The 27667-nt window shown below is 36.2% G+C and overlaps 2 protein-coding genes across 3 annotated transcripts in view; one reads left to right on the forward strand and one right to left on the reverse strand.

Annotated features, from left to right (window-relative positions):
• The first annotated feature begins 2037 nt into the window (after positions 1-2037).
• LOC121379410 (protein N-terminal asparagine amidohydrolase-like) lies at positions 2038-18795 on the forward strand. 2 transcript variants are annotated; one of them, XM_041508013.1, is made up of 11 exons: positions 2038-2149; positions 4807-4910; positions 5686-5788; positions 6384-6449; positions 8025-8133; positions 8771-8844; positions 9541-9594; positions 9898-9951; positions 11387-11487; positions 11895-12008; positions 18250-18795. In XM_041508013.1, the coding sequence occupies exons 2-11, from the start codon at positions 4830-4832 to the stop codon at positions 18424-18426; spliced, it is 933 nt and encodes a 310-aa protein (XP_041363947.1). In that variant the 5' UTR covers positions 2038-2149; positions 4807-4829; the 3' UTR covers positions 18427-18795. The 2 variants fall into 2 exon arrangements, with proteins under 2 accessions (XP_041363947.1, XP_041363948.1); XM_041508014.1 differs by having other exon boundaries at positions 2038-2106.
• Positions 18796-21031: 2236 nt separating this feature from the next.
• LOC121378911 (RNA polymerase I-specific transcription initiation factor RRN3-like) overlaps positions 21032-27667 on the reverse strand; it is a 29168-nt gene continuing 22532 nt past the window's right edge. The window contains exons 13-16 of the mRNA XM_041507295.1: positions 25725-25833; positions 24485-24637; positions 23520-23598; positions 21032-22985 (exon numbers count right to left, since the gene is read on the reverse strand). Of these exons, the coding sequence (XP_041363229.1) occupies positions 22863-22985; positions 23520-23598; positions 24485-24637; positions 25725-25833 (464 nt within the window). The 3' untranslated portion in view covers positions 21032-22862. The remainder of the gene's footprint in view (positions 22986-23519; positions 23599-24484; positions 24638-25724; positions 25834-27667) is intronic.

Genomic DNA, 27667 nt, shown 5'->3' on the forward strand with positions numbered 1-27667 from the left:
TGGATGTCAAACATTTTTATAATTCTGACTTGTAGTCATCAGAGGAAGCTGCTACATTTTTCCTAATGCAGCAAGGGATTTTTTATATGTACTTTCTCACAGACAGCGTATACCACGGCCTTTGACCAGTTATGGTGCAAAACAAAGTACAATGCATATTTAAACAAAGCCTTGCCTAACAAAACCAGTGTGACACACTGTAAAAAAAAACCAAAACATACCATACCATACCAGACCAGACCAGACCATACCATACCATACCAGACCACACCACACCACACCACACCACACCACACCATATAGCATACCGTACCGTATCGTGTCGTGTCGTATCGTATCGTATCGTATCGTATCGCAGGGCTTCTAGATTATGATAGCCCCACTCCCATGGCTAGTGATATTCAATGCTGGGCTAGTAAATAACTACCATTGCCATGTCCAATGGCTAGTGAATTTTTGGGGGTCAAATGCTGCATTTAAGTCTATATTGTAAATGTGAATATCCTGCCTCTTCCTCCCCTCAAATCTAAGGGTTTTTAAGCTCTATCTCCTTCTTTAGATGACATATCCAATTATTCCTATTAGTAAAATTGTATTTACTTAAAGTAGAGCTAGTGAATTTTTAATCATGGCTAGTAAAAATTTTAAATCACTGATCCCATGGCTAGTGGATTTTTATAACAATTCTAGAATCCCTGCGTATCGTATCGTATCGTATCGTATCGTATATCTCATATCACATCTCACATCTCACATCACATCACATCACATCACACCTCACATCACATCACATCACATCTCACATCTCACATCTCACACATCACATATCACATATCACATCTCACATCACATCTCACATCTCACATCACATCACACATCACACATCACATCTCACATCACATCTCACATTACACATCACATCACATCACAGCACATCACATCACATCATATTACATCATATAATATTATTTGATATACCAGTCGTTGTTCCCAAAATTGTTTGGGGTTGTTTTTTTAATCAAAACAAACATAATTCCTGTATTTTATTTTAATGAACAACTCTTTTAAAGGGACATTCCTGAGTTTTCTGCAAGTTTTAAGATGCTATCGACTAACAGAGACGTTTTCACGACTGTAATTACATATCAAATATATTTTTCTGCATAAAATATTAGTGGCTGTATATTAAACGTGTTTCTAATCGTTGTAATATTTGTAAAAAGTTAAATTTCATTTTATTTCCTAAACAAATATTTTTTCGTACGTACGAAATTATTTGAAGACAAAATCCAGTTTTGGCTTCTTACAAATATTAAGACGACCAGAAACACATTGAATATACAGATAATGATATTCTAAACAAGAAAATATATTTAATATGTAAATTTAATCGTAGAAATATTTTATTTGTCGGAAACATCTTACAATGGAGCAAGCTCGGGAATGTCCCTTTAATATAATGCATATATATCCATTCGGCTTGCTGCTAATTGGCAAGAGTAGGTATGTGGCGAAAGTGGGTTTCTATATCATCTTGTAACAATAACACAGATCTATTGGGACATGGATACAGCAAGAAATAGTTTGTTAGCTAAATCATTTGGTTTAAACAATATTTATTTGCAGATCAAATTTAGGATTGACCAACAGACAAGTGCCAGCTATTAAATTGTATATGTAGTAAGTTGCTATAGCACATATAACTACATTACGTTATTTTGTTTAATGTACATGTATATATTTAGAATTTCATTATTATCATTAGTTTGATTATTGCTGCGTCACCAGGCTGTGTTTATATGTATTAATGGTATTAAATCATGTTGATTTTGCGTTGCATTGCGCTGTATTGTATTTCAAATTCGGTTTATTAAACGTGTAGTATTGCTACTACCTTACAAAAACAAAAGATATTACAAAATGGAGAGACTAGGTGGTAGTTTCATATATTCATATATGTGTACGTTTTAATCAAACACCCCCCCCCCCCCCCCCCACAAGACGTAGGTGCTCAAAATTGAAGGAGGGGTATAAAAAGAAAAATGGAAGAACCCGGAACTGTTTTTGCAGCAACCAAAATAAACAAAACACCATCCCAAGGAAACCGTATGCAACATTGAAATATTATCAAGTTTATTTTACCTTGTTGGCAAGTGCAGTTTTGTACTTATATATTGTGCAATGCCCGTAGCTGAGTACTCTGCCTTGCTGCCTACCACAGGATAGCCAGAGTACTCTGACAGTTCATGAAGATAAACGTCTCCGGCACGATATTTATTATTGTGATGTTTATTGAAAAATATCCGCCCGGTCCCCCCTTCCCCTAACCCTAACCCTAACCCTAACCCTAACCTTAACTCCAAACCTAACCCCAACCCTAGCCATAACCCCAACCCTAACCCTAACCCTAACCCTAATCCTCAACCCTCAACCCTCAACCCTAACTAAAAATAATAATGGAGGGGACCGGGCGGATATTATACCCTGACAGAGAGCTATAGTTGCAGTTATAGTATATACAGAATACTAAACGAGCTTGCCTGTCATACCATGGCATTTTTATGAAACGAATGAACAGTTTTGGTATCTGACAAGCGAAAGCGAGTCAGATACCAACACTGTTCACGAGTTGTAGTACATTTTACAGTATGAAAAAAAAGGCGTTCCCTGTGGGACGGACTATAGACGTACATTTTGACAGTTGGACAGTTATATGCCCATTACTGTCTGAGAACAATGTATAGCAATATTATGCAATATGAGCCTACCAAACAGTAGTCAAAGATTCCCACTCTAATACAACAACAATCCTATGTTTGACGTTAAATACTATTACATCAATCATTCTTAAAGGTGGAGTAAACTCAAACAAGAGCTTTATGTGTTGGAAAGATGCATACCCGGACCACCAACACATACTGACACTTTAACAAATGAAAAACGTGTAATTTTAGAGTTAATAAAAAAACATGATTATTCCTGCTAACTGGGGGCAGCCATTTTGTTTCATTTTTGTGACATCTGGTGGTATAGCTTGGGGCGAAGGGACATCAACTCCGTCCATCTCCTCTATGCACAGTGTAAACAAACGCTCTAATTTACAACAAGGCACTTCGCTTTCATCAACCTGACTTGTAAAACAACATAAATGACTTGATAGTATTATAAACTATTTAACTAAATATATTTCAATTTGCATCAATAGAACGAAATGGAGTTATAATATTTTTATTTTTTTTTAAATACAAAGGAAAAAAAAGCATATTATTAGGCCTATTGGTATGCTACGTTTGAGCAAAAACGACCACTCACGATAATTTTCTTTTCTTTGGGACTACGTAATTGGTTAGTTTTGTGATTTTAGATGGGAAAGTCTACTTAATCAAGGGTTTTACACAATTACTTACAGTAATAAAGCAGGATGGCTGATCGATTACGATTAGAGGGGTGTCTGTGCGGTTAACACACAATACCCTGTGATCTTAATAAAAGAGGCACGTTTTTTTAGTATGTCTAGACACAGTGTCTGGGGACCGTCTAAATATACACCTGCCAATCAGGAACCACAGGTACAGGCGACGGAAAGAAAATACCAAATAACTAAGAAAACACTCCGATTATTTCAGTACGTGGGTTAATTTATGTACAAAACATAAGACAGTTATTTCAACACTGACAATGGTGGTTTATTTTCTATTAAAAATAATATATAATTGTTGCTGGCTTACTGGAATGACTATTATTACAGAATATTGCGATGCATCTGCAAAAATCAGGTATGTTTTGTTTCTTCAGTTCAAAGACTAATTCCTGACATGACACGTTGGGTATTACGTAACCACCAGCTCGCTAGAGGGCGTATTCACTGGGATGATACAAAATGGCTGCACCCTTTATATATAATAGCTGTCACATTTAACCGTTTTATTAATTAACTATACAATTATACTTGTTGATATTAAGCAATAATGTGCATTATATATCGTTGAATATGCATACCAGGTCAAATGCCTTAATTGTCCCTTCCTTTAAGTTCCCTGACAGCAAATGTTTCACATCATAATTACTAATATACACACTACAGAAAGAAACCCATCAGCAACTAGGTATTTGAAACATTGAAAGGGGATGCTGTCGGGTTTGTTTCTGTAGTGTGTGTATTAGTAGTTAATATGTAAAATATTTATTATCGAATTCGGAAATGTACAGGGTTATTGTTGCATTAGAGTGAGAATTTTTGCCTACCCTGCAATTACGTGTTTTCTCACAGTAGAGCACTCCGGCTATTATTGCCTTGTGACTGACTATAGAAAAACAAAAGGGGTCCAACACCCCACTGTCATTTCTATGACCAATAAAATATAGTTGTGAATGATCCTGTAAATTTCAATGAATTAAATAAATGTTTTTTTTGGGGTTTTTTTGTTTTTTTTTAAATTAAATAAATAAATTTACTGTGGACACTGTGGTCTCACGAAAAACTATTCAGTGCTTAAATCCTACATTCCACAATTGATTTTTTACCCTGTCTGTACATATTTAATGCCATCTCCAAAACACTTCTGTTGAAATCTGTTTCTGACCATCCATTTCACATTCTTTCAGTAAAGTTGTGTCCAAGTGTATTGGGCCACACGGTGCAGTCTAATAGACTAAAGGCATGCATCAACAGCTAGTATGATTACAGTGCTGGACAATAATGCCAGACACCAAATAGCTGTAGTTTAAAATGTGCTGATTTGTCACTAAATGTTTTTTCCCTTTCACGGCTTCAAATTATTTACTCTTTTTATTTCTTTTGTACAGGAGACTAGGATTGCCACCTAACCATGCCTCTTATTGTTGAAGGAAGACTCGTAGAAGTCCCAGCCAGTGTTGCTGAATTTTTCAAAACTTACCCAAACTTTAAGGTTTCTTTAAAAAAACCATCAACCTTATTTTTTTGTTGAAGGCATTTAAAAAAAAAAAAAAATTATGAGATGATAAAATGTACTATACTTTAATGTAAAGCATATGTAAGTTAGAATGGATTGTAACCAGGTGTAACAAAATTGTTACATAATTAGTTTATATCATTTCTTGGAGATCTTGCATGGATTCAGTATTTTCTGGTTAATACATAACTTTGGTTAATATTATTCATAATCAATGTGCTCTAATGGTGTCGTTAAACAAAAACAAAAACAAAAAAAAAATTATTCATAGAGCCAAATATAACTGAAAGTGAAGTGTTAATCTAACAGACACCTTCATATCAAAGACCACATTTGCTTGGGGAAACTATTCTTTTCATATTCCAAGGTATTTATAACACACTTGAGGACGAGATCTAGCTCAGTCTGTATCTAGAGCGCTCACTGAGATCCTTGCATTGTTCGATCAAATCACCTCAGTGGATCCATTCTCTGATATGGTTTCCCCCATTTCCATCCACTAAACTGGTACATCAAAGACTGCAGTATGTGCTGTCCTACCTGTGGGGAAATGCATATAAAAGATCCCTAGCTACTAATGAAAAAATGTAGCAGGTTTCCTCTCTAAGACAAATGTTTGACATCCAATACCTAATGTACTCTAATAGTGTTCTTAAACAGGCAAATGTCTTTTTAACACACTGGTTTTCATTACTGCTAAATTGAATGGAAAATGCTGTCTTTCTTCAGTAAATTTTATATTCACTTTCAGTTGTCCTCTGAACGTTTGTGCAGTCAGCAATCCCAAGAAGTGGGTCCAAAAGGACTTTTGTATGTGGGTCAGCGAGAGATAGGGGGCACAACTCCTGATGATGGTTAGTCATTGAGATTATTTTGAGGAGCAGAGTGTTACGTAGTGTAGGCCTTTGAGAATTGATAATTTGTATAAGCCTTTTATGGGTTACGCACAAATTCAGGTAGCCCATTTTGTTTTACTTAACCCATCATGACCATGTAAATGGTGTCATAAATTCAATACGCAAACGAACAATGGGTTACGCAAACTATATTTGTGTGAACGACGCGCAAACAAAACTATCGCACTCGCAATTTTCATAGGCCTGTAGTGGTACTAGAGTGTCAATCCATCTTAGTAGATCAATAATGTTATTGTCTTTCCCCACCAATATCCCAGTGTGTGCTATCTTGCCAGTATTTATGGATTTGTTGTAGTTTTGTGGAATGAGGTACAAGGGAGTGGAAGGTGATGGCATGTTGGCTGGTTTACATCTATTGGAATACCTTTACAGAAGAATGTGGGAGAGTGGTTTCCTATTCATGATTTGGTTCAACAATGTACAGTGGAATGTTATGTTTTTTTAATTTGAATCTTAGATAACTATTTTTCCAATTTCTTAAAACTGTTGATATTGTTGAAAAATATAATGTGTAGTTTATTTGTTCTTACAGATGATGTTCATGTGCTGGGGAGTGATGATGCAACAACCTGTCATGTGGTAGTTCTTCTCCACACAGGTAATCCTACACTTGGTCCACTTATAAACATCAATAAACATTATAAAAGATAAATTAAATAAAGATATGAAAAGCACTGAAGCTTGGTGTAAAAACAACATGTTTCTGAATGAGAATAAAACAAAAAGCACTTTAATAACTACTGCCCAAAAATTATCACACATATTAAACAAAAGGATATAGAATTTAGAGGTATGCAAAGCACTAACTTCAAAAATAACTGCTAGCAAAAATAAAGAAGTATCTTCCTCTAAACATTAGAATACTTTATTTTAATGCTTATATTCAACCATTATTCGATTACTGCTTGACTATATGGGGAAATTGTTCTAAATTAGACTGAGAAAGAATAAATAAATTACAAAAAAGAACAGCACTTACAGTGTTATTATTTTTGACAAATCACCTGATGATTTACTTTTTCATGAACTAAAGTGGCTAAAAATAAACAGAAGAATCGAATATCAAAAGCCATTCTTGTATATAAAACACTAAACGGACTTGCTCCTCAGTACCTCGGAGACCTGTTCAATCCAATATCATCAATTTATGAACGTCGCTCCATTGATGATGGAAATATGTTAGCTCCCCGACCAAAAATAGAGCACTACAAGAAAAGCTTTCAATTTTCTGGAGTTGGTATCTGGAAGAGTTTACCTAATGATGTTAAAAATGTACTAGTTTAAATATATTTAAGAATTTATTTTACAAACAGTTCTTAGAAACATGATTGCTCTTCTACATAATTATGTCTTGATATCTTTTATGGTTGTATATATTGTACAAACATGTATGGTTTTGTTAGTTTTTATTTTTAATAATATGATTATTGTTATTATTATTGTTATAATTAGTAAGAAGGCCTCAGGGGAGAATAGTCTAGAAGTAACTGAGCTACCTTTTATAAATTTTATTATTATTATTATTATTATTATTATTATACTTATAGTATCAATAATAATCTTACAAGTCCCATAATGTTCATACACAATTTTGAAGGCAATATTCAAGCTCTTTTTAAACCATTTTGAAGGCAATATTCAAGCTCTTTTTAAACCATTTTGAAGGCAATATTCAAGCTCTTTTTAAACCATTTTGAAGGCAATATTCAAGCTCTTTTTAAACAATTTTCATTTTACAGTTTTCAAAAGGCTTTTGCATTAACCATATTCAGCTGCTAACACTTGGTCTCAAATATTTGTGTCAGTAGTCATAATGGTGTATCCAACAATTTCAACATTTGTGATCAAATGAACCTGCACCATAAAAGGTGTCAAGAATACCAGCTGACAAATTTTGGAATTAAGAGAAAATAAACTTGAGGAAGGTAAATTTTAATATTTATCACCTGAAAAGGTTGTAGATAATCAAAAATGCATTGCATGTTATTTCAATCTAATTGAAGAAAAACATTTGAGTGGTTTTGAGGTCAGCATGTTTGTAGTTAATTTGAGCACATTGATATTGGCTATACTTATTTCAGGCACAACTTGTATCTCCTTAGCTTTGATGCAATCTAAAGCCCTGTTATCTGTTATGTTTTTATTTAGTTTTTACAAAAAATAATAATTTCAGGTTCAGGAGCAGTGTGTATAGGTCATTTTGATGGGTGTGAAACCAAGAAAGGTCTTGAGTCCATGGTGGAACTGGTCCTGGAATTGTCTAAAGATGAAACATCTGGGAGGTGTGATGTAGTCTTATTATTTCACACTTTTAACAATAATGCTGTGTATAAGAAATTATTTCAGAGGCGAGTGGGTGTGTCCATTCATAAAACAAAAATACAATTTGTTAAGGTGCATTTTGGGAAAGATTTGATCAACATCAGGCCCTCAATGTTCAGTGTCTATTTCTGTGAAAACTGTACCACTCTTAATTCTTGTAGGTAGACCTTAATACATCTTATGGAGGTGGGGGAGACATTTATGATTTAAAAAAAAAAAAAAATTGATATCGGCATAAGTCCATTTTTGTGATCCAACCCCCATTGTTAATCCACTCGTATAGTTAAGGATTATGTTTTTTTTTTTACATTCATCAGGATATGACTATGAAAAATCATCTCACATAAGCAAAGAACATCAAACCTTTTTTTTGGTCTTTAACATCAATGGTCAATAAGACAAAATACCAGTATGAAGTGATGTATTCAGGTATGATGTTCCATGACAACATTATTTTTATATTCATTGAGAAATTAACAAACTCACACTGCTATAGCTGGACCAGTGGGATGACGTTTCCCAGATAATTGTAATGAAAGTAACAGCATTTTACTTATAATTGTGTTATTGATTGTTTTTGTGTTTGTTACATTCCAGACTGGAAATCCATCTTGTTGGAGGATTCACAGATGAGGCTGGACATTCTGAGAAGTTGTCACTAGAAATTTTAAGTAAAGAAACATCACTAGCTGCAAAAGAAATGTTTTATTTAACAATGCACTTTTTAAACTACAGTTTTATAGTGTCAGACATATAGACAGATATTGAGAAAGGAAACCTACTGCTGCCACTCCATGAGCTACTATTTTCAATTAGCAGCAATCTGCGATATATCCTCAGACAATCGTATCGCATTTCACTGAAAACTGAATTTTAACTTCTGTTTGTCTACATGTGAAAAGTGTCTGAGTGGTGTTCGCTCAATGGTTTTTAATATGGTGTTTATCGCGTTTTGCGATGAAACTCTTCATATTGTCTGAAATAAAGTTGCCTGAGGAAAATGACTAAACCGTTTTTCTACACAAGCTGATGTTTGGTTTGAATAATTGATCAGTATATCTTTATTATATTTTAATATGTTGATATTGAAACAGTTATATACTTTTAAGACCCATCCATTAGTTCCAGACATTACAAACATGGATGCAGCAATATAGAATATTATAACAGTAACATTAATAGTCCTGCAACAGATGATGGAGAAAGGTACATACAGGGTGGGAAAATATGGGGAGGGGAGATAGAAAGAGACCGGATCAGTGATAGTCAAATCACTGTAATATGCTGAATGAATGTACAGGGTATTTTGATAGAATTTATTTATTATTAGCACATGTTTGAGTTTATCTCTATTGTCTGTGTTACAGAAGTCCTAACGGGTCATCCAAGTGAAATCAGTTTGGTCACAGCCTGCATTACAGGTAAATCAATACCTAGTTGAACATTTTGAAAAACAAATACACATTAAATTGATTAAATTGTAGTTTTCTAAATTGTTTTCCATATTTCTACTTAACTTCCATGTTTCTAATAACAGACCACATATTAAGAACCTTTTAATAATAATATGCATCATTGTACAGATAATAATAAAACAGTACTTAAGTTTGAAGTAAAATATTCATTATGAGAATACACGTATACCTGGATTCATTAAGATGAGTGTTTTTTTGCAGTAACTTGATGTAACACAAATCTACATATGTGATCTGTAATGTTTTCAGATCAGAACACCGTCTATAAGGAAGGTGTCCCGTTTCCTGTCATATACGGACTGGGTAAGACAGAAAATGAAGAGAGAACCAATTATGCATATCAATAAATAATGATGCAATTGTTTTCTACAAGAAATATATTAACAAGAAGTACGTTTTGTTACATGTTCTCTTACTTGAACATAAATTACGATCATATGATTGTGTATTGGGTGGGTCTGGGTGAACACATGAACTGGCTTATGTCTAACTCTTGGGGCTGGCTCTGGTTGTGTATTGGATGGGTCTGAGTGAACACATGAACTGGCTTATGTCTAACTCTTGGGGCTGGCTCTGGTTGTGTATTGGGTGGGTCTGAGTGAACACATGAACTGGCTTATGTCTAACTCTTGGGGCTGGCTCTGGTTGTGTATTGGGTGGGTCTGGGTGAACACATGGACTGGCTTATGTCTAACTCTTGGGGCTGGCTCTGGTTGTGTATTGGGTGGGTCTGAGTGAACACATGACCTGGCTTATATCTAACTCTTGGGGCTGGCTCTGGTTGTGTATTGGATGGGTCTGAGTGAACACATGAACTGGCTTATGTCTAACTCTTGGGGCTGGCTCTGGTTGTGTATTGGATGGGTCTGGGTGAACACATGGTCTAACTCTTGGGCTGGCTCTGGTTGTGTATTGGGTGGGTGTGGGTGAACACATGCACTGGCTTATGTCTAACTCTTGGGGCTGGCTCTGGTTGTGTATTGGGTGGGTCTGAGTGAACACATGAACTGGCTTATGTCTAACTCTTGGGGCTGGCTCTGGTTGTGTATTGGATGGGTCTGGGTGAACACATGAACTGGCTTATGTCCAACTCTTGGGGCTGGCTCTGGTTGTGTATTGGATGGGTCTGGGTGAACACATGAACTGGCTTATGTCTACCTTTTGGGGATGGCTCTGGTTGTGTATTGGGTGGGTCTGAGTGAACACATGAACTGGCTTATGTCTAACTCTTGGGGCTGGTTCTGGTTGTGTATTGGGTGGGTCTGGGTGAACACATAAACTGGCTTATGTCTAACTCTTGGGGCTGGCTCTGGTTGTGTATTGGGTGGGTCTGAGTGAACACATGAACTGGCTTATGTCTAACTCTTGGGGCTGGCTCTGGTTGAGGTGAAACATTTGTCAAGTTATCTATTATGCTTAAAAATTTGACAAAATTATTACAAAGTTCTACATTACACTATACAATAGGTCACTCACTGGTCTGGCATTTATGAAATCCAATGGCACCCCATTTCACAACAGACCAAGACAAAATATTCAGGTCATAGTTGTTTTTTCTTGGTACAGAGTCGAATCTTCAGTTAATGAAAATCGATCATAGTAATATTTGCAATATTTTCCTGTTTCACCCTATTGTATCAGTAGGTTCTTTCCACTAGAATGGCTTACATTTTAAATAATTTTAGAGATGCTTGTTAAATAAAACTTGGTGGGGTCTTAGTAGTTTTCCCTGTTTCAGCTGTGGATGTGAAAACAAGAAATCTCTATAAGGCAACATTTTCTGACAAGGGGCCTGATCTGCCATTGAGGGGAGCTCGACATTTTACTGGTGGAAAAGAGGTTGGTTTTTATTTGCTTGTTTACAGACGAGTCAACAAAAACAGATTTAAAAAAAAAATCTCTTGCATGGAACAAATCATTGTAGAAGCATTTTTATATTTTTATCCATGGATGCTAAATCAGTACTTCAATTGTTTGTCATATTTGTCCTGCAGAAATATTAATAAGGAAAAGTAATCCTCATTCAAGATCAAGTAAAGAATTTCTGATACCAGCTAGTCATATTATTTGTCAACTGGATACATATATATATGTGTGTGTGTGTGTGTGTGTGTGTGTGTGTGTGTGTGTGTGTGATAGATGTTTTAAATATATAAACAGAAATAAACATTTTTAATTTATACATTTATTTAATGAAGGAATATGTTGATTATGTTTGGAAAAAAAAATATTAATTTTTTTTCCAGATGATTAACATATATGACTCCCATAGAAGATGGCTAAAAATCGGTCCATTCACCTACAAACCAATGCACTACTTGGAGATGTGGTGCGAGGCCCCAGACTATATCATTAGACAGGTAAATCTGGTTCATGTTGGTGTCAGTGGTTCAGTGGTGTATAGCTGATATCATTAGATGGTAGATTCATGGTAGTGTCGGTGGTTTATAGCTGATATTAGACAGGTAGATCTGGTTCATGGTAGTGTCGGTGGTTTATAGCTGATATTAGACAGGTAGATATTGTTCATGGTAGTGTCGGTGGTTTATAGCTGATATTAGACAGGTAGATATTGTTCATGGTAGTGTTGTTGGTTTATAGCTGATATCATTACATGGTAGATTCATGGTAGTGTCAATGGTTTATAGCTGATATTAGACAGGTAGATATTGTTAATGGTAGTGTCGGTGGTTTATAGCTGATATTAGACAGGTAGATATTGTTCATGGTAGTGTCAGTGGTTTATAGCTGATATTAGACAGGTAGATATTGTTCATGGTAGTGTCAGTGGTTTATAGCTGATATCATTAGATGGTAGATTCATGGTAGTGTCGGTGGTTTATAGCTGATATTAGACAGGTAGATATTGTTCATGGTAGTGTTGGTGGTTTATAGCTGATATTAGACAGGTAGATATTGTTCATGGTAGTGTCAGTGGTTTATAGCTGATATCTTTAGATGGTAGATTCATGGTAGTGTCGGTGGTTTATAGCTGATATTAGACAGGTAGATATTGTTCATGGTAGTGTCGGTGGTTTATAGCTGATATTAGACAGGTAGATATTGTTCATGGTAGTGTTGGTGGTTTATAGCTGATATTAGACAGGTAGATATTGTTCATGGTAGTGTCGGTGGTTTATAGCTGATATCATTAGATGGTAAATTCATGGTAGTGTCAGTGGTTTATAGCTGATATTAGACAGGTAGATATTGTTCATGGTAGTGTTGTTGGTTTATAGCTGATATCATTAGATGGCAGTGTCGGTGGTTTATAACTGATATTAGACAGGTAGATATTGTTCATGGTAGTGTCGGTGGTTTATAGCTGATATTAGACAGGTAGATATTGTTCATGGTAGTGTCAGTGGTTTATAGCTGATATTATTAGATGGTAGATTCATGGTAGTGTTGGTGGTTTATAGCTGATATTAGACAGGTAGATATTGTTCATGGTAGTGTCAGTGGTTTATAGCTGATATTAGACAGGTAGATATTGTTCATGGTAGTGTCGGTGGTTTTATAGCTGATATTGTTCATTAGATGGTAGATTGTCATAGCTGATATCATTAGTAGTGTCATGGTAGTGTTTGGTTTATAGCTGATATTAGACAGGTAGATATTGTTCATGGTAGTGTCGGTGGTTTATAGCTGATATTAGACAGGTAGATATTGTTCATGGTAGTGTCGGTGGTTTATAGCTGATATTATTAGATGGTATATTGTTCATGGTAGTGTCGGTGGTTTATAGCTGATATTATTAGATGGTAGATTCATGGTAGTGTTGGTGGTTTATAGCTGATATTAGACAGGTAGATATTGTTCATGGTAGTGTCAGTGGTTTATAGCTGATATTAGACAGATAGATATTGTTCATGGTAGTGTCGGTGGTTTATAGCTGATATTAGACAGGTAGATATTGTTCATGGTAGTGTTGTTGGTTTATAGCTGATATCATTAGATGGCAGTGTCGGTGGTTTATAACTGATATTAGACAGGTAGATATTGTTCATGGTAGTGTTGGTGGTTTATAGCTGATATTAGACAGGTAGATATTGTTCATGGTAGTGTCGGTGGTTTATAGCTGATATCATTAGATGGTAAATTCATGGTAGTGTCAGTGGTTTATAGCTGATATTAGACAGATAGATATTGTTCATGGTAGTGTCGGTGGTTTATAGCTGATATCATTAGATGGTAGATTCATGGTAGTGTCGGTGGTTTATAGCTGATATTAGACAGGTAGATATTGTTCATGGTAGTGTTGGTGGTTTATAGCTGATATTAGACAGGTAGATATTGTTCATGGTAGTGTCAGTGGTTTATAGCTGATATCATTAGATGGTAGATTCATGGTAGTGTCGGTGGTTTATAGCTGATATTAGACAGGTAGATATTGTTCATGGTAGTGTTGGTGGTTTATAGCTGATATTAGACAGGTAGATATTGTTCATGGTAGTGTCAGTGGTTTATAGCTGATATCATTACCGTATTTGACCGGAAATAAGCCCATGTCTTTGAATAAGCCCCCCTCCGTTTTGATAGCATTTAAGAAATTAGGCCCTCATTCGTAAATAAGCCCATCCCCAACTTCGTCACCTTATAAATAACATGAAATTGCAAGTTTGCTCAAAGTTAATTTAAAAGGTCATACCTCCTGCAGATAATTAAACACAAATGTAACACAATATTTTACCACCAGTGAGATTTAGCAGTCTAACAATAACAGTGTGTAACATTGTTTTCAATTTCATGCCTGCAGTATTTCTCTGAAGTGCCCAAGTATGAACTAAAATTAAAACCAATGTCTATTTTTACCACCACACTGGGTCCGCAGTTAATGCTAATTAAGCAAATACTTTATTCTGATTGGCTAAGAACAATGACCTTAGATTGACAATTCTTTGTAGTGTAAGCTGGCTGCCTGTGTCAGAAACGTGTGTATACGCTATTGAGTTTGTTGTTAATTGCTGTTGTTTTAAGTCTTCTCAGCATTAATTTTGGATGTAAATAAACAGCACTGGTAAATAATTGTGACATAGAAGGTGTGTTTAGATACTAGTAAAAAACTCACAATTTAATAAACAATTATTATTTATTAATAACAAATGGACCACTAATTAATAGATGTGCTACTGAACGTTTTTTGTTTTCTTCCTAGTTCATTTAAGTATTGTTATTTATTTTAATTATTATTATTAATTTTTTTTCCAACAAAACTGGCCCCTTGTCTGGGAATAAGCCCACCCCATGCTAAGCTCACAATGAGTTGTCTTGGCCCCCTGGGCTTATTTCCGGTCAAATACGGTAGATGGTAGATTCATGGTAGTGTCGGTGGTTTATAGCTGATATTAGACAGGTAGATATTGTTCATGGTAGTGTCGGTGGTTTATAGCTGATATTAGACAGGTAGATATTGTTCATGGTAGTGTTGGTGGTTTATAGCTGATATTAGACAGGTAGATGTTGTTCATGGTAGTGTCGGTGGTTTATAGCTGATATCATTAGATGGTAAATTCATGGTAGTGTCAGTGGTTTATAGCTGATATTAGACAGGTAGATATTGTTCATGGTAGTGTTGTTGGTTTATAGCTGATATCATTAGATGGCAGTGTCGGTGGTTTATAACTGATATTAGACAGGTAGATATTGTTCATGGTAGTGTCGGTAGTTTATAGCTGATATTAGACAGGTAGATATTGTTCATGGTAGTGTCAGTGGTTTATAGCTGATATTATTAGATGGTAGATTCATGGTAGTGTTGGTGGTTTATAGCTGATATTAGACAGGTAGATATTGTTCATGGTAGTGTCAGTGGTTTATAGCTGATATTATTAGATGGTAGATTCATGGTAGTGTTGGTGGTTTATAGCTGATATTAGACAGGTAGATATTGTTCATGGTAGTGCCAGTGGTTTATAGCTGATATTAGACAGGTAGATATTGTTCATGGTAGTGTCGGTGTTTTATAGCTGATATCATTAGATGGTAGATTCATGGTAGTGTCGGTGGTTTATAGCTGATATTAGACAGGTAGATATTGTTCATGGTAGTGTCGGTGGTTTATAGCTGATATTAGACAGGTAGATATTGTTCATGGTAGTGTCGGTGGTTTATAGCTGATATTATTAGATGGTAGATTCATGGTAGTGTTGGTGGTTTATAGCTGATATTAGACAGGTAGATATTGTTCATGGTAGTGTCAGTGGTTTATAGCTGATATTAGACAGATAGATATTGTTCATGGTAGTGTCGGTGGTTTATAGCTGATATCATTAGATGGTAGATTCATGGTAGTGTCGGTGGCTTATAGCTGATATTAGACAGGTAGATATTGTTAATGGTAGTGTCGGTGGTTTATAGCTGATATTAGACAGGTAGATATTGTTCATGGTAGTGTCAGTGGTTTATAGCTGATATTAGACAGGTAGATATCGTTCATGGTAGTGTTGTTGGTTTATAGCTGATATCATTAGATGGTAGATTCAGGGTGTGTCGGTGGTTTATAGCTGATATTAGACAGGTAGATATTGTTCATGGTAGTGTTGGTGGTTTATAGCTGATATTAGACAGGTAGATCTGGTTCATGGTAGTGTTGGTGATATATAGCTGATATTAGACAAGTACATATTGTTCATGGTAGTGTTGTTGGTTTATAGCTGATATCATTAGACAGGTAGATATCGTTCATGTTGGTGCAGTGGTTTATAGCTGATATCATTAGACAGGTAGATCTGGTTCATGGTAGTGTCAGTGGTTTATAGCTGATATTAGACAGGTAGATCTGGTTCATGGTAGTGTCAGTGGTTTATAGCTGATATTAGACAGGTAGATCTGGTTCATGGTAGTGTTGGTGGTTTATAGCTGATATTAGACAGGTAGATATTGTTCATGGGAGTGTTGTTGGTTTATAGCTGATATCATTAGACAGGTAGATATTGTTCATGGTAGTGTCAGTGGTTTATAGCTGATATCATTAGACAGGTAGATATGTTTCATGGTAGTGTCAGTGGTTTATAGCTGATATCAGACAGAGAGATCTGGTTCATGGTAGTGTCGGTGGTTTATAGCTGCTATTAGACAGGTAGATCTAGTTCATGTTGGTGTCAGTGGTTTATAGCTGATATCATTAGACGGTAGATCTGGTTCATGGTAGTGTCGGTGGTTTATAGCTGATATCAGCATTAGACAGGTAGATATTGTTTATGGTAGTGTCAGTGGTTTATAGCTGATATCATTAGACAGGTAGATCTGGTTCATGGTAGTGTCGGTGGTTTATAGCTGATATCATTAGACAGGTAGATCTGGTTCATGTTGGTGTCAGTGGTTTATAGCTGATATCATTAGACAGGTAGATCTGGTTCATGGTAGTGTCAGTGGTTTATAGGTGATATCATTAGACAGGTAGATCTGGTTCATGTTGGTGTCAGTGATTTAAAAGCTGATATCATTAGACGGTAGATCTGGTTCATGGTAGTGTCGGTGGTTTATAGCTGATATCATTAGACAGGTAGATCTAGTTCATGGTAGTGTCAGTGGTTTATAGCTGATATCATTAGACGGTAGATCTGGTTCATGGTAGTGTCGGTGGTTTATAGCTGATATCAGCATTAGACAGGTAGATATTGTTTATGGTAGTGTCGGTGGTTTATAGCTGATATCATTAGACAGGTAGATCTGGTTCATGGTAGTGTCGGTGGTTTATAGCTGATATCATTAGACAGGTAGATCTGGTTCATGTTGGTGTCAGTGGTTTATAGCTGATATTATTAGACAGGTAGATCTGGTTCATGGTAGTGTCAGTGGTTTATAGGTGATATCATTAGACAGGTAGATCTGGTTCATGTTGGTGTCAGTGGTTTATAGCTGATATCATTAGACAGGTAGATCTAGTTCATGTTGGTGTCAGTGATTTATAGCTGATATCATTAGACGGTAGATCTGGTTCATGGTAGTGTCGGTGGTTTATAGCTGATATCATTAGACAGGTAGATCTAGTTCATGTTGGTGTCAGTGGTTTATAGCTGATATCATTAGACAGGTAGATCTAGTTCATGGTAGTGTCAGTGGTTTATAGCTGATATCATTTGATGGTAGATCTGGTTCATGGTAGTGTCGGTGGTTTATAGCTGATATCATTAGACAGGTAGATATTGTTTATGGTAGTGTCAGTGGTTTATAGCTGATATCATTAGACAGGTAGATATCGTTCATGGTAGTGTCAATTGTTAATTTTTGTTCATTTAATGGATACTTTGGCACATTTTTTCTGTTCACATAGAGCTAGCCTTGCAAATCTACATGCTGTCCTATCTCATTAGTTCGGGGGTTTTGTTTGTTTTGGGATGTGTGGGGCTTTTTTGGGTGTTGAGGGAGTGGGAATTATGAATGGTTTTCTCACCAGGTCTGACAACCAGCATTGATTATTTCCACTTCTTTGCAAATATGAGAGAATATATGTTTTTGTAAACTTCGTTTCAATATTAGGCATGATGTCTTTATCATTGTAGGTCCATATGTAGTTAATAAACAGCATTTTATTATTTTTGCCTCAATGGAACTACAGTTCAAAGCATTGTTTAAATAATAATATTTTATTGACAGAATTTGTCGACATCTCCAGCACAAGAACCGGAACATTTTGAAGCTAGCGTGCGAGCATCGCTTCATCAGATGTTAGACCACCCCGAACCCATGAAAACTGTTTTTTCAGATGGCAAGCCCAGGACGTACACCAAACAACCAGACGGAGAGTGGAAGAGAGTCGAACAAACATCATGAATCAGATGTTAATTTATTTTTTATCCCTTACGGTGTTCAATATGGCTGTGAACTGTTTTCTTGTGCTGTGAGGTCAGCAGGAAACTACAATTTAAAGATCCTCTTGGTACAAGTGGTGACATTTTAACGGCTGACTTCTCTCTCACTAACCACTAACAATTAACCAGTCCAAATAACAGAGATGTATGTCCAGGAATGTGAATCTTCAGCTGAGGTTGATGCATACCAGCCCATGGCATCTTAAATGCCCACCTATGGTTTAAAAATAAAGAAAGATACTGGTATTTTTAGTCTCAAGGAAGTTACGAAAAGGGTCTTATTTTAAATATTTTTAGGAAATTACGAAAAGGGTCTTATTTTAATTATTTTTAGAAAATTACGAAAAGAGTCTTATTTTAAATATTTTTAGGAAGTTACGAAAAGGGTATTATTTTAAATTACCCAAAATGATTGTGCCCCACTTTTGTCACAAGAAAAACCCGGTGTATGAATACCAAGCCTCTTTACAGCTAAACCATTTGCACTGCTGGTGACAAACCAATTGTCATTTTTAAAAAAACACTCTTTGGCTATGACTAAGCTTAAGAATTTACTTCCTATTCTAAATAATTAGCCTTCAAACATGGATCTGTGCAAAACCAACAAGCGAACTCATTGCCCGCCCGGGTACACAAGGGAGCCAACGGTATACTGCTACCTTGAACCTTAGTTGAATATAAGAATAAATATTAATAAATAATTAAAGAGAGTAGCTTATGAAGGGACAGGTTTTGTTTCAACCAGGGTAAAATACATGTAGACACCATATCTCTTGACTGGAGAACATATTGAATGTTAAAAAAAAAGAAAAAACACACCCCAAAAGCAAGAAACATTTTAACCTCCAAGGTAGCAAATACACCTTGAACGCTCAAGAGGTTTTAGAAGTGGTTTTCAAATTAACAACATTACATGCAATTTGTGTCTACTTCAAATGAATAAATGAAAAATCATTTCCAAGCATTAGAGGTCTCCTTTTTCTGGATCAGGTTTAATTTTATCATGTAGTTACAGATCAAGTTTGAATTTCATGGCGATTTATCCATTTTGTTAGTTATGGCCCTTGAATTTCTGTTTCTTGAAAATTTGCTGGGCCTGGCATGCTTCTTGCTGGTGTAATTGGTGCATGTGGTTTTATATTCCATTCCATTCTTTATTTCCACTGAGGCTTGCAGAAATATTTCCCTTGAATTACTCTATAGACCCAATTCCTTGCCAAGTGCATGTTTTTTCATCGGATGACATGTCGGTAAAATTATGAAACTTTAGATCCCAAATCTAAATCTGGTGTCTATGTATAGGGTAGGAGCCGTGTGAAAAAGGTTAAAGTTTTGATTAATGACACTACTAGAGCACAATGAATCCTCGGCTATGGGATGTTAAACATTTGGTCATTTTGACATGTATAGAGGAAGCCTGTACATTATTCCATTAGTAGCAAGGAATCTTTATATGTACCATCTTGCAAACAGGATAGCACATATCATGTCCTTTCATATACGAATTGTGGTGCACTATCTAGAATGAAAAATAGCCCAATGGCTGACTGACTTGGTCAGTAGATTTGTTAACATGTTATTGTTATATACTGTACTGTTGTATCCGTTTGGAAAGATCTTAAAATAGGCCATGTTGTCTTCATCAATCCAATATCATTGTTTATGATAATAAATATTGTTTAAACCAAAATCGTGTTAGTTATCTGTGAACCATGTTCAAAATATGAATACAAGCCTCTGATGATTTGTTGGTGTAAATAATTTTTCATTCAATTTACATTTAGGATACTGTTTTTATAGTTATAATAGAATACACAAAAAATTAAAGAGGTCACCTAGTTTGATTCTGTGTATCAATGTTTTACGTAAAATCCCAATTCTCAGAGGCTGGAATAAAAATGTTTATCCAGCCCTTGAAAATCTCGGACATCCTTTACGTGGGTGGTTGTAATGAAACGTTTTCAGTGTAACCTGTAAATGGTTTGTGTAGACTTTCAGTTCTTGGTGGCCTGTTATCCACTTGTGCTCACCTGTTGAATTCAGTTTAAATACTCGTAAAATGTTATAATGTCAGAATATTTGAGATATTGAAGTATTGTAAACATACATTCTATAGCATTCAGGGGCAGAATTTAGGTCAGTCAATTGAGTGCTCGAGTGCGGTGCTTGCCTCGCAGGATAGAACCACCTCGGATCTATTCAACCGATTGTTTTTTCTCGTTCCAACCAGTACACCACAACTGATCAAAGGTCCTGTCTGTGGGGAAAGTGCATATAAAAGATCCCCTCCTGCATTAGGACAAATGTAGCGGGTTTCCTCTGACGACCACGTGTCTGAATTGCCAAATGTTTGACATCCAATAGCCGATGATAAATTAATCAATGTGCTCTAGTGGTGTCGTTAAACAAAACGCTTTAACTTCTATATCATTCAAGTTATGATTCAGTAGAATTGTAGCTTACCAGACTAAACATCTGGCAGGAATTTCAGCCAATTTTGACCCCTGCTTTAATATTTATTTTTTAACAAAAACAAAACAAATTCAACTAATACAAACAACCCAAGCTGTAGGTTCATCATTTATTATTACAATACATATTTACAAAATCCTTTTTCAGAGTTATATACAATTAACTGGAGTTTGCCAAGTAAGCAAGTATTGTACAAATTATATTATTACATTTTGATTTACAAATACTGGACACTGATGACCACTTGACAAACACTTCGAAGCAAAGGCTGATGGACAGTTTTCGGAAAGGACAACACAGATGTACAATTTATTCTGCTGAACAACTACTATTTAAAGATAACTATAGTGTGCCCCATTCTCCTAGAAAAATGTTTTAAAAATACAAAAATACTATTTTTGTGTGCAATTTAGAAAACAATCTGCTCAGAAATAAATAACTATAAATAACAGTATAAAAAAGGTGTTCCCTGTGGGAAGGACTAGTAAAAACAATTTTTTAAAAATTAAACCAAGATTAGAAACGGAATTTAATTTTTTTTTGTAAAAATGTAAAAACAATAATACATTTTAGAAATACATACTCCATTGTTAAAACATAGAAAAATTTGTTTCAACTTTCATTCTTGTCAAGAACAGGATACAAATGGCAAATGAGGGAATCTGACATGTCTGTTTCAATTTGTATTTACAAAGTACAGTTGTCCGCAGTCAATCCGTATTCAGTCAAAATAATAAGTGACTACAGCCCAGATAATTTAAGAAAAACCCATCATTTTGATAAAGAAAGGCAAGGAAAGTATGTTTGACATGAGGCTAAATTTAATTTAATGCTATTAATGAGAGGAAACTTGGTATTGTCATGCATCTTACTCGAAATAGCATCAAGGGTTTAATATGCTCCTTCCCACAAGTAGGACAGCACATGCTGCTGCTTTTTATATACCAGTAATGGTGCCCTTCCCAAGGGAACACCGACAACAGTCACATTACATAGGAACTCACAATGAATTCTTATGGACATTCATTTACTCGATTCTGGGATTATAATTAGCAATTACATAATTTGTAGCATGCTGTGAAATAGGGCAACACTTGCTATTTCTCTTCACACTTTAACATTTGCTGGCAATAGTATTGGTGTGCTTTCATCATTTGACCCTCTGTAAGACAAGTGGGCACTATACAGCTAATGTCTGTTGTATAGTACAGTGGTTTATCAGTGATTCTCACACAGTAGATATCAAGCATATATATCTAATGTAACTCCAATCCAGAGTACGTTTTTATCTCCTCAAATGACAGGTGCAAGTCCACCACTCCAACGTCTCTCTCGCAGTAACCACAAACCTCTGTCTTGTTCCCATGACAGCATGCTTGAACAATGATTGAATATAAGCATATGTAATATTAACTGATGAATGACCCTTGCTCTGTAACGCAATTACACTTTTATGATTAATTCTTACACCGGGAATCTTATGAGACAACAGTAGCAGGTTCAATAGGCAAGCACTTGCAATAATTTATCAAGGATTATCTTCTGGATTTTGGGGGGATTTTTCTTTTAAAATTTGATTAGTTACTTAATTTGAAACTTGATTATCAACTATTATTTTAGAATTGTCGAGATCTCCAAACCTGCGTAGTGAATTGTAGGGCAATACTGAGCAGAATGTTCCATATGTAGAGTGTTTGATTAGAGTGCTTGCTCCTGAACACATCACAGGAATTGCTGCAGTTACCAACATGCTAGATGATCACAGTGAGCTGCCTGCTTCTAAAACATGGTGCCATGTAAGAAACTCAAATTTCAGTAATGGTCATGTATAAAATCGGAACATAAGGTTTCTGATTTTCACATGAAAACATTTCTGTCTTTTGATACAATTTGTTTGACCAAAGTGTATCCTGGTTTAAAATATGTTCAGAGATTCTTGAAGCCCGGTGATACGCCGTATTGCATAAAGTCGGTTGTTGATTTTCCACTGGTGAAATCTGGAATGGGCACATCTGGAACCGTTTCTTTCGGAAGAAAATCATCTTCTTCCTACAGAAAATGGAGAAACCCACATTCATGTAATTCATTATCAATTTAAAATGCTTACTAGATATGTACTGAAGTAACATTACTTTATAATGATTAATTAGATAATGTGATGTTAAAAGCAACAAAAAAAAGTAGTTTAAAATTCTAAAGAAATAAAAGTATTTCTTGGCAAAAATTACAACAAAAAGTGTCATAGAAATATAGAAATGTGAAGAATTCTGTTTTGTTAAAAACAAAATATTCACCGTTTTTATTATTCAAGGATATTTCCAAATACATTATAAGCAATACACAAATTGGTTTAAACAGCTAAAACAAACTAAAAAACCACAAAACACAACAACAAACTCATTTATTAATAACATTCTGTTTGGTGTTACAAATTGAAACAAATTTCACTTCAGAATTACAAAGGATAATGTCAACTGGTTATTTTTATTTTTGTTTAAATATAAGTACTACTTATTACCCCGAACTGATATTTCCAAGAATGCACCTGCCAAACACAAGTTAAAGTAACTAAACAAAACGTACCTCTGTATCAGCTTTCTCTTCATCAAGCTGAAGGGATCCGCTGTATTCTCGGTAAAATGGAGCAATGTATGATCTCGATCTGATAGACAAAGTGAAAAAAACAAAAAAACAATGAATACATGCAAGGATCGAACAGAATAAAAGTAATATGCTTGTTTAATCTTAAATATTACAAGAAACAATAATCTATTAGGTTCCACTCCTAACTAGTGACAATAAGCATGACTATACAACATTTTAATCATAGGCAGGGAACATTTTGTTCAGCATCGCATCGTGATTTGCTACACAAGTTTCAGAGATCACTAAAAAAAAAGTAAAACATTAAAATGTAATTGCTAATTAATTTTCAATTGACTAAAAATATCGCTAATCAAAATTCCCTGATAGGTCAAAACTATTTGAGGCTCTATGAAAAACATTGTTCATTTATGACTATACTGTATCCGTTTATTAAGATTTCAAGCTACAATCTTTTGTTCCCATTATTTAAGATAAAAAATGTAAAATGGATGATCATAGGAATATTAAAATAAACAGCATTAATGCTATGATATTTGATTCTGTTTAAGTAACTTGCATTTAGAAAGAAAGAAATGTTTTATTTAACAACGCACTCAACACATTTTATTTACGGTTATATGGCATCAGACATGTGGTTAAGGACCACACAGATATTGAGAGAGGAAACCTACTGTCACCACTTCATGGGCTACTCTTTTCGATTAGCAGCAAGGGATCTTTTATATGCACCATCCCACAGACAGGACAGCACATAGCACAGCCTTTGTTACACCAGTTGTGGAGCACTGGCTGGAACGAGAAATAGCCCAATGGGTTCACTGACGGGGATCAATCCTGGACCGACAGCGCATCAAGCGAATGCTTTACCACTGGGCTACGTCCCTAACTTGCATTTAGAGAAAGAACTGGACAACCATCAATGTTGAATTACATTTACTTACCTAACCAGTAGATATGGATCAAATGGAAAAAAGAAGTCGAGAAGATTGGAGACTTCTGTTGAATCAGAATATGAGGTTGAAGGCGCTAACATCGGTAACATACACCGTTCATTCTTTTGAATTATAGTGTCACAAAATGCTATCTGATGCATTCTGAAAGAAAATAAAACAATATCTTGTTAACTATTTGTAAATAAAGGTCTTCAAATAAAGTGTGTTTTGTTTAACGACACTACTAGATTTATTAATCATCGGCTATTGGATGTCAAACATTTGGTAATTTAGACATAAAGTTTTAAGAAAGGAAACCCACTACATTTTTCACTTAGCAGCAAGGGATCCTTTATATGCACCATCCCACTGACAGGATAGCACGGACAGGGATTGACCCTAGACCAACCATGAATGAGACTAGCACTTTTCACTTTATATGCACCATCCCACAGACAGGATAGCACTGACAGGGATTGACCCTAGACCAACCATGAATGAGACGAGCACTTTTCACTTTATATGCACCATCCCACAGACAGGATAGCACTGACAGGGATTGACCCTAGACCAACCATGAATGAGACGAGCACTTTTCACTTTATATGCACCATCCCACAGACAGGATAGCACTGACAGGGATTGACCCTAGACCAACCATGAATGAGACGAGCACTTTTCACTTTATATGCACCATCCCACAGACAGGATAGCACTGACAGGGATTGACCCTAGACCAACCATGAATGAGACGAGCACTTTTCACTTTATATGCACCATCCCACAGACAGGATAGCACTGACAGGGATTGACCCTAGACCAACCATGAATGAGACAAGCACTTTTCACTTTATATGCACCATCCCACTGACAGGATAGCACTGATAGGGATTGACCCTAGGGATTGACCCTAGACCCTAGACCAACCATGAATGAGACGAGCACTTTTCACTTTATATGCACCATCCCACAGACAGGATAGCACTGACAGGGATTGACCCTAGACCAACCATGAATGAGACGAGCACTTTTCAGTTTCCCTTGAAGCCAATGTGACCAGACACCAAACAAAAAACAATGTCTTTATTTTAAAAGTTGAATTGTACAGAAAAATGACGGGGGGGGAGGGGAGGATGGGGGGGACCCATACAAAATTCAAATTTGATACAATATATGATACGTCTGTGTCATATCAAGAAACAAAGCTATAAAATTGTGGTGTTTTAAAAAATAATGTGTGGAAACTCACCTTGTCAAAGATGCAAACGTTTTAACAACAATAGGTAAACAAACTCGAAGTGGGTTCAAGCGACTTGTTACAATTCTCTGGAAATTCAAAGATTCCGCCCACTTGTAACCTGAAATTATAAACAGACAACTTGCAAAATAGACATTTTAAAGGAACAATTATAGTGTCGCTTAATACTTGATGTCATGTTTGATATTTTTTTGCCTCGCATGTAGAAAATCTCACCCTGTGCATGTAATGTGAGCTATCAGGTGAGCAGAATTAAGCAACCAACCAATGGAAACACAAATCAAAGAGATGATCTTAAAAATAGTGTCAAGGACAGGAAAGGAAATGGTTTATTTAACGACGCACTCAACACATTTTATTTACGGTTATATGGCGTCGGACATATGGTTAAGGACCACACAGATATTGAGAGGAAACCCGCTGTCACCACTTCATGAGCTACTCTTTTCGATTAGTAGCAAGGGATCTTTCATATGCACCATCCCATTAATAGGATAGCACATACCACAGCCTTTGATGTACCAGTCGTGGTGCACTGGATGGAGCGAGAAGTAGCCCAATAGGCCCACTGACGGGGATCGATCCTAAACCGACTGCACATCAAGCAAGCGCTTTACCAATGGGCTACGTCCTGCCCCTATAGTGTGAAGAGTTACATCATTGAGACAGCTGTAAACAAACCAGATCAGCACCTGGCACGTGTGTTGTCAAGAGTTACATCATTGAGACAGCTGTAAACAAACCAGATCAGCACCTGGCACGTGTGTTGTCAAGAGTTACATCATTGAGACAGCTGTAAACAAACCAGATCAGCACCTGGCACGTGTGTTGTCAAGAGTTACATCATTGAGACAGCTGTAAACAAACCAGATCAGCACCTGGCACGTGTGTTGTCAAGAGTTACATCATTGAGACAGCTGTAAACAAACCAGATCAGCACCTGGCACGTGTGTTGTCAAGAGTTACATCATTGAGACAGCTGTAAACAAACCAGATCAGCACCTGGCACGTGTGTTGTCAAGAGTTACATCATTGAGACAGCTGTAAACAAACCAGATCAGCACCTGGCACGTGTGTTGTCAAGAGTTACATCATTGAGACAGCTGTAAACAAACCAGATCAGCACCTGGCACGTGTGTTGTCAAGAGTTACATCATTGAGACAGCTGTAAACAAACCAGATCAGCACCTGGCACGTGTGTTGTCAAGAGTTACATCATTGAGACAGCTGTAAACAAACCAGATCAGCACCTGGCACGTGTGTTGTCAAGAGTTACATCATTGAGACAGCTGTAAACAAACCAGATCAGCACCTGGCACGTGTGTTGTCAAGAGTTACATCATTGAGACAGCTGTAAACAAACCAGATCAGCACCTGGCACGTGTGTTGTCAACAGTTACATCATTGAGACAGCTGTAAACAAACCAGATCAGCACCTGGCACGTGTGTTGTCAAGTTACAGTTACATCATTGAGACAGCTGTAAACAAACCAGATCAGCACCTGGCACGTGTGTTGTCAACAGTTACATCATTGAGACAGCTGTAAACAAACCAGATCAGCACCTGGCACGTGTGTTGTCAACAGTTACATCATTGAGACAGCTGTAAACAAACCAGATCAGCACCTGGCACGTGTGTTGTCAAGAGTTACATCATTGAGACAGCTGTAAACAAACCAGATCAGCACCTGGCACGTGTGTTGTCAAGAGTTACATCATTGAGACAGCTGTAAACAAACCAGATCAGCACCTGGCACGTGTGTTGTCAAGAGTTACATCATTGAGACAGCTGTAAACAAACCAGATCAGCACCTGGCACGTGTGTTGTCAAGAGTTACATCATTGAGACAGCTGTAAACAAACCAGATCAGCACCTGGCACGTGTGTTGTCAAGAGTTACATCATTGAGACAGCTGTAAACAAACCAGATCAGC

The sequence above is a fragment of the Gigantopelta aegis genome, chromosome 8, assembly GCF_016097555.1.
Source record: "Gigantopelta aegis isolate Gae_Host chromosome 8, Gae_host_genome, whole genome shotgun sequence".
In the NCBI taxonomy this organism is placed as follows: Eukaryota; Metazoa; Mollusca; class Gastropoda; order Neomphalida; family Peltospiridae; genus Gigantopelta; species Gigantopelta aegis.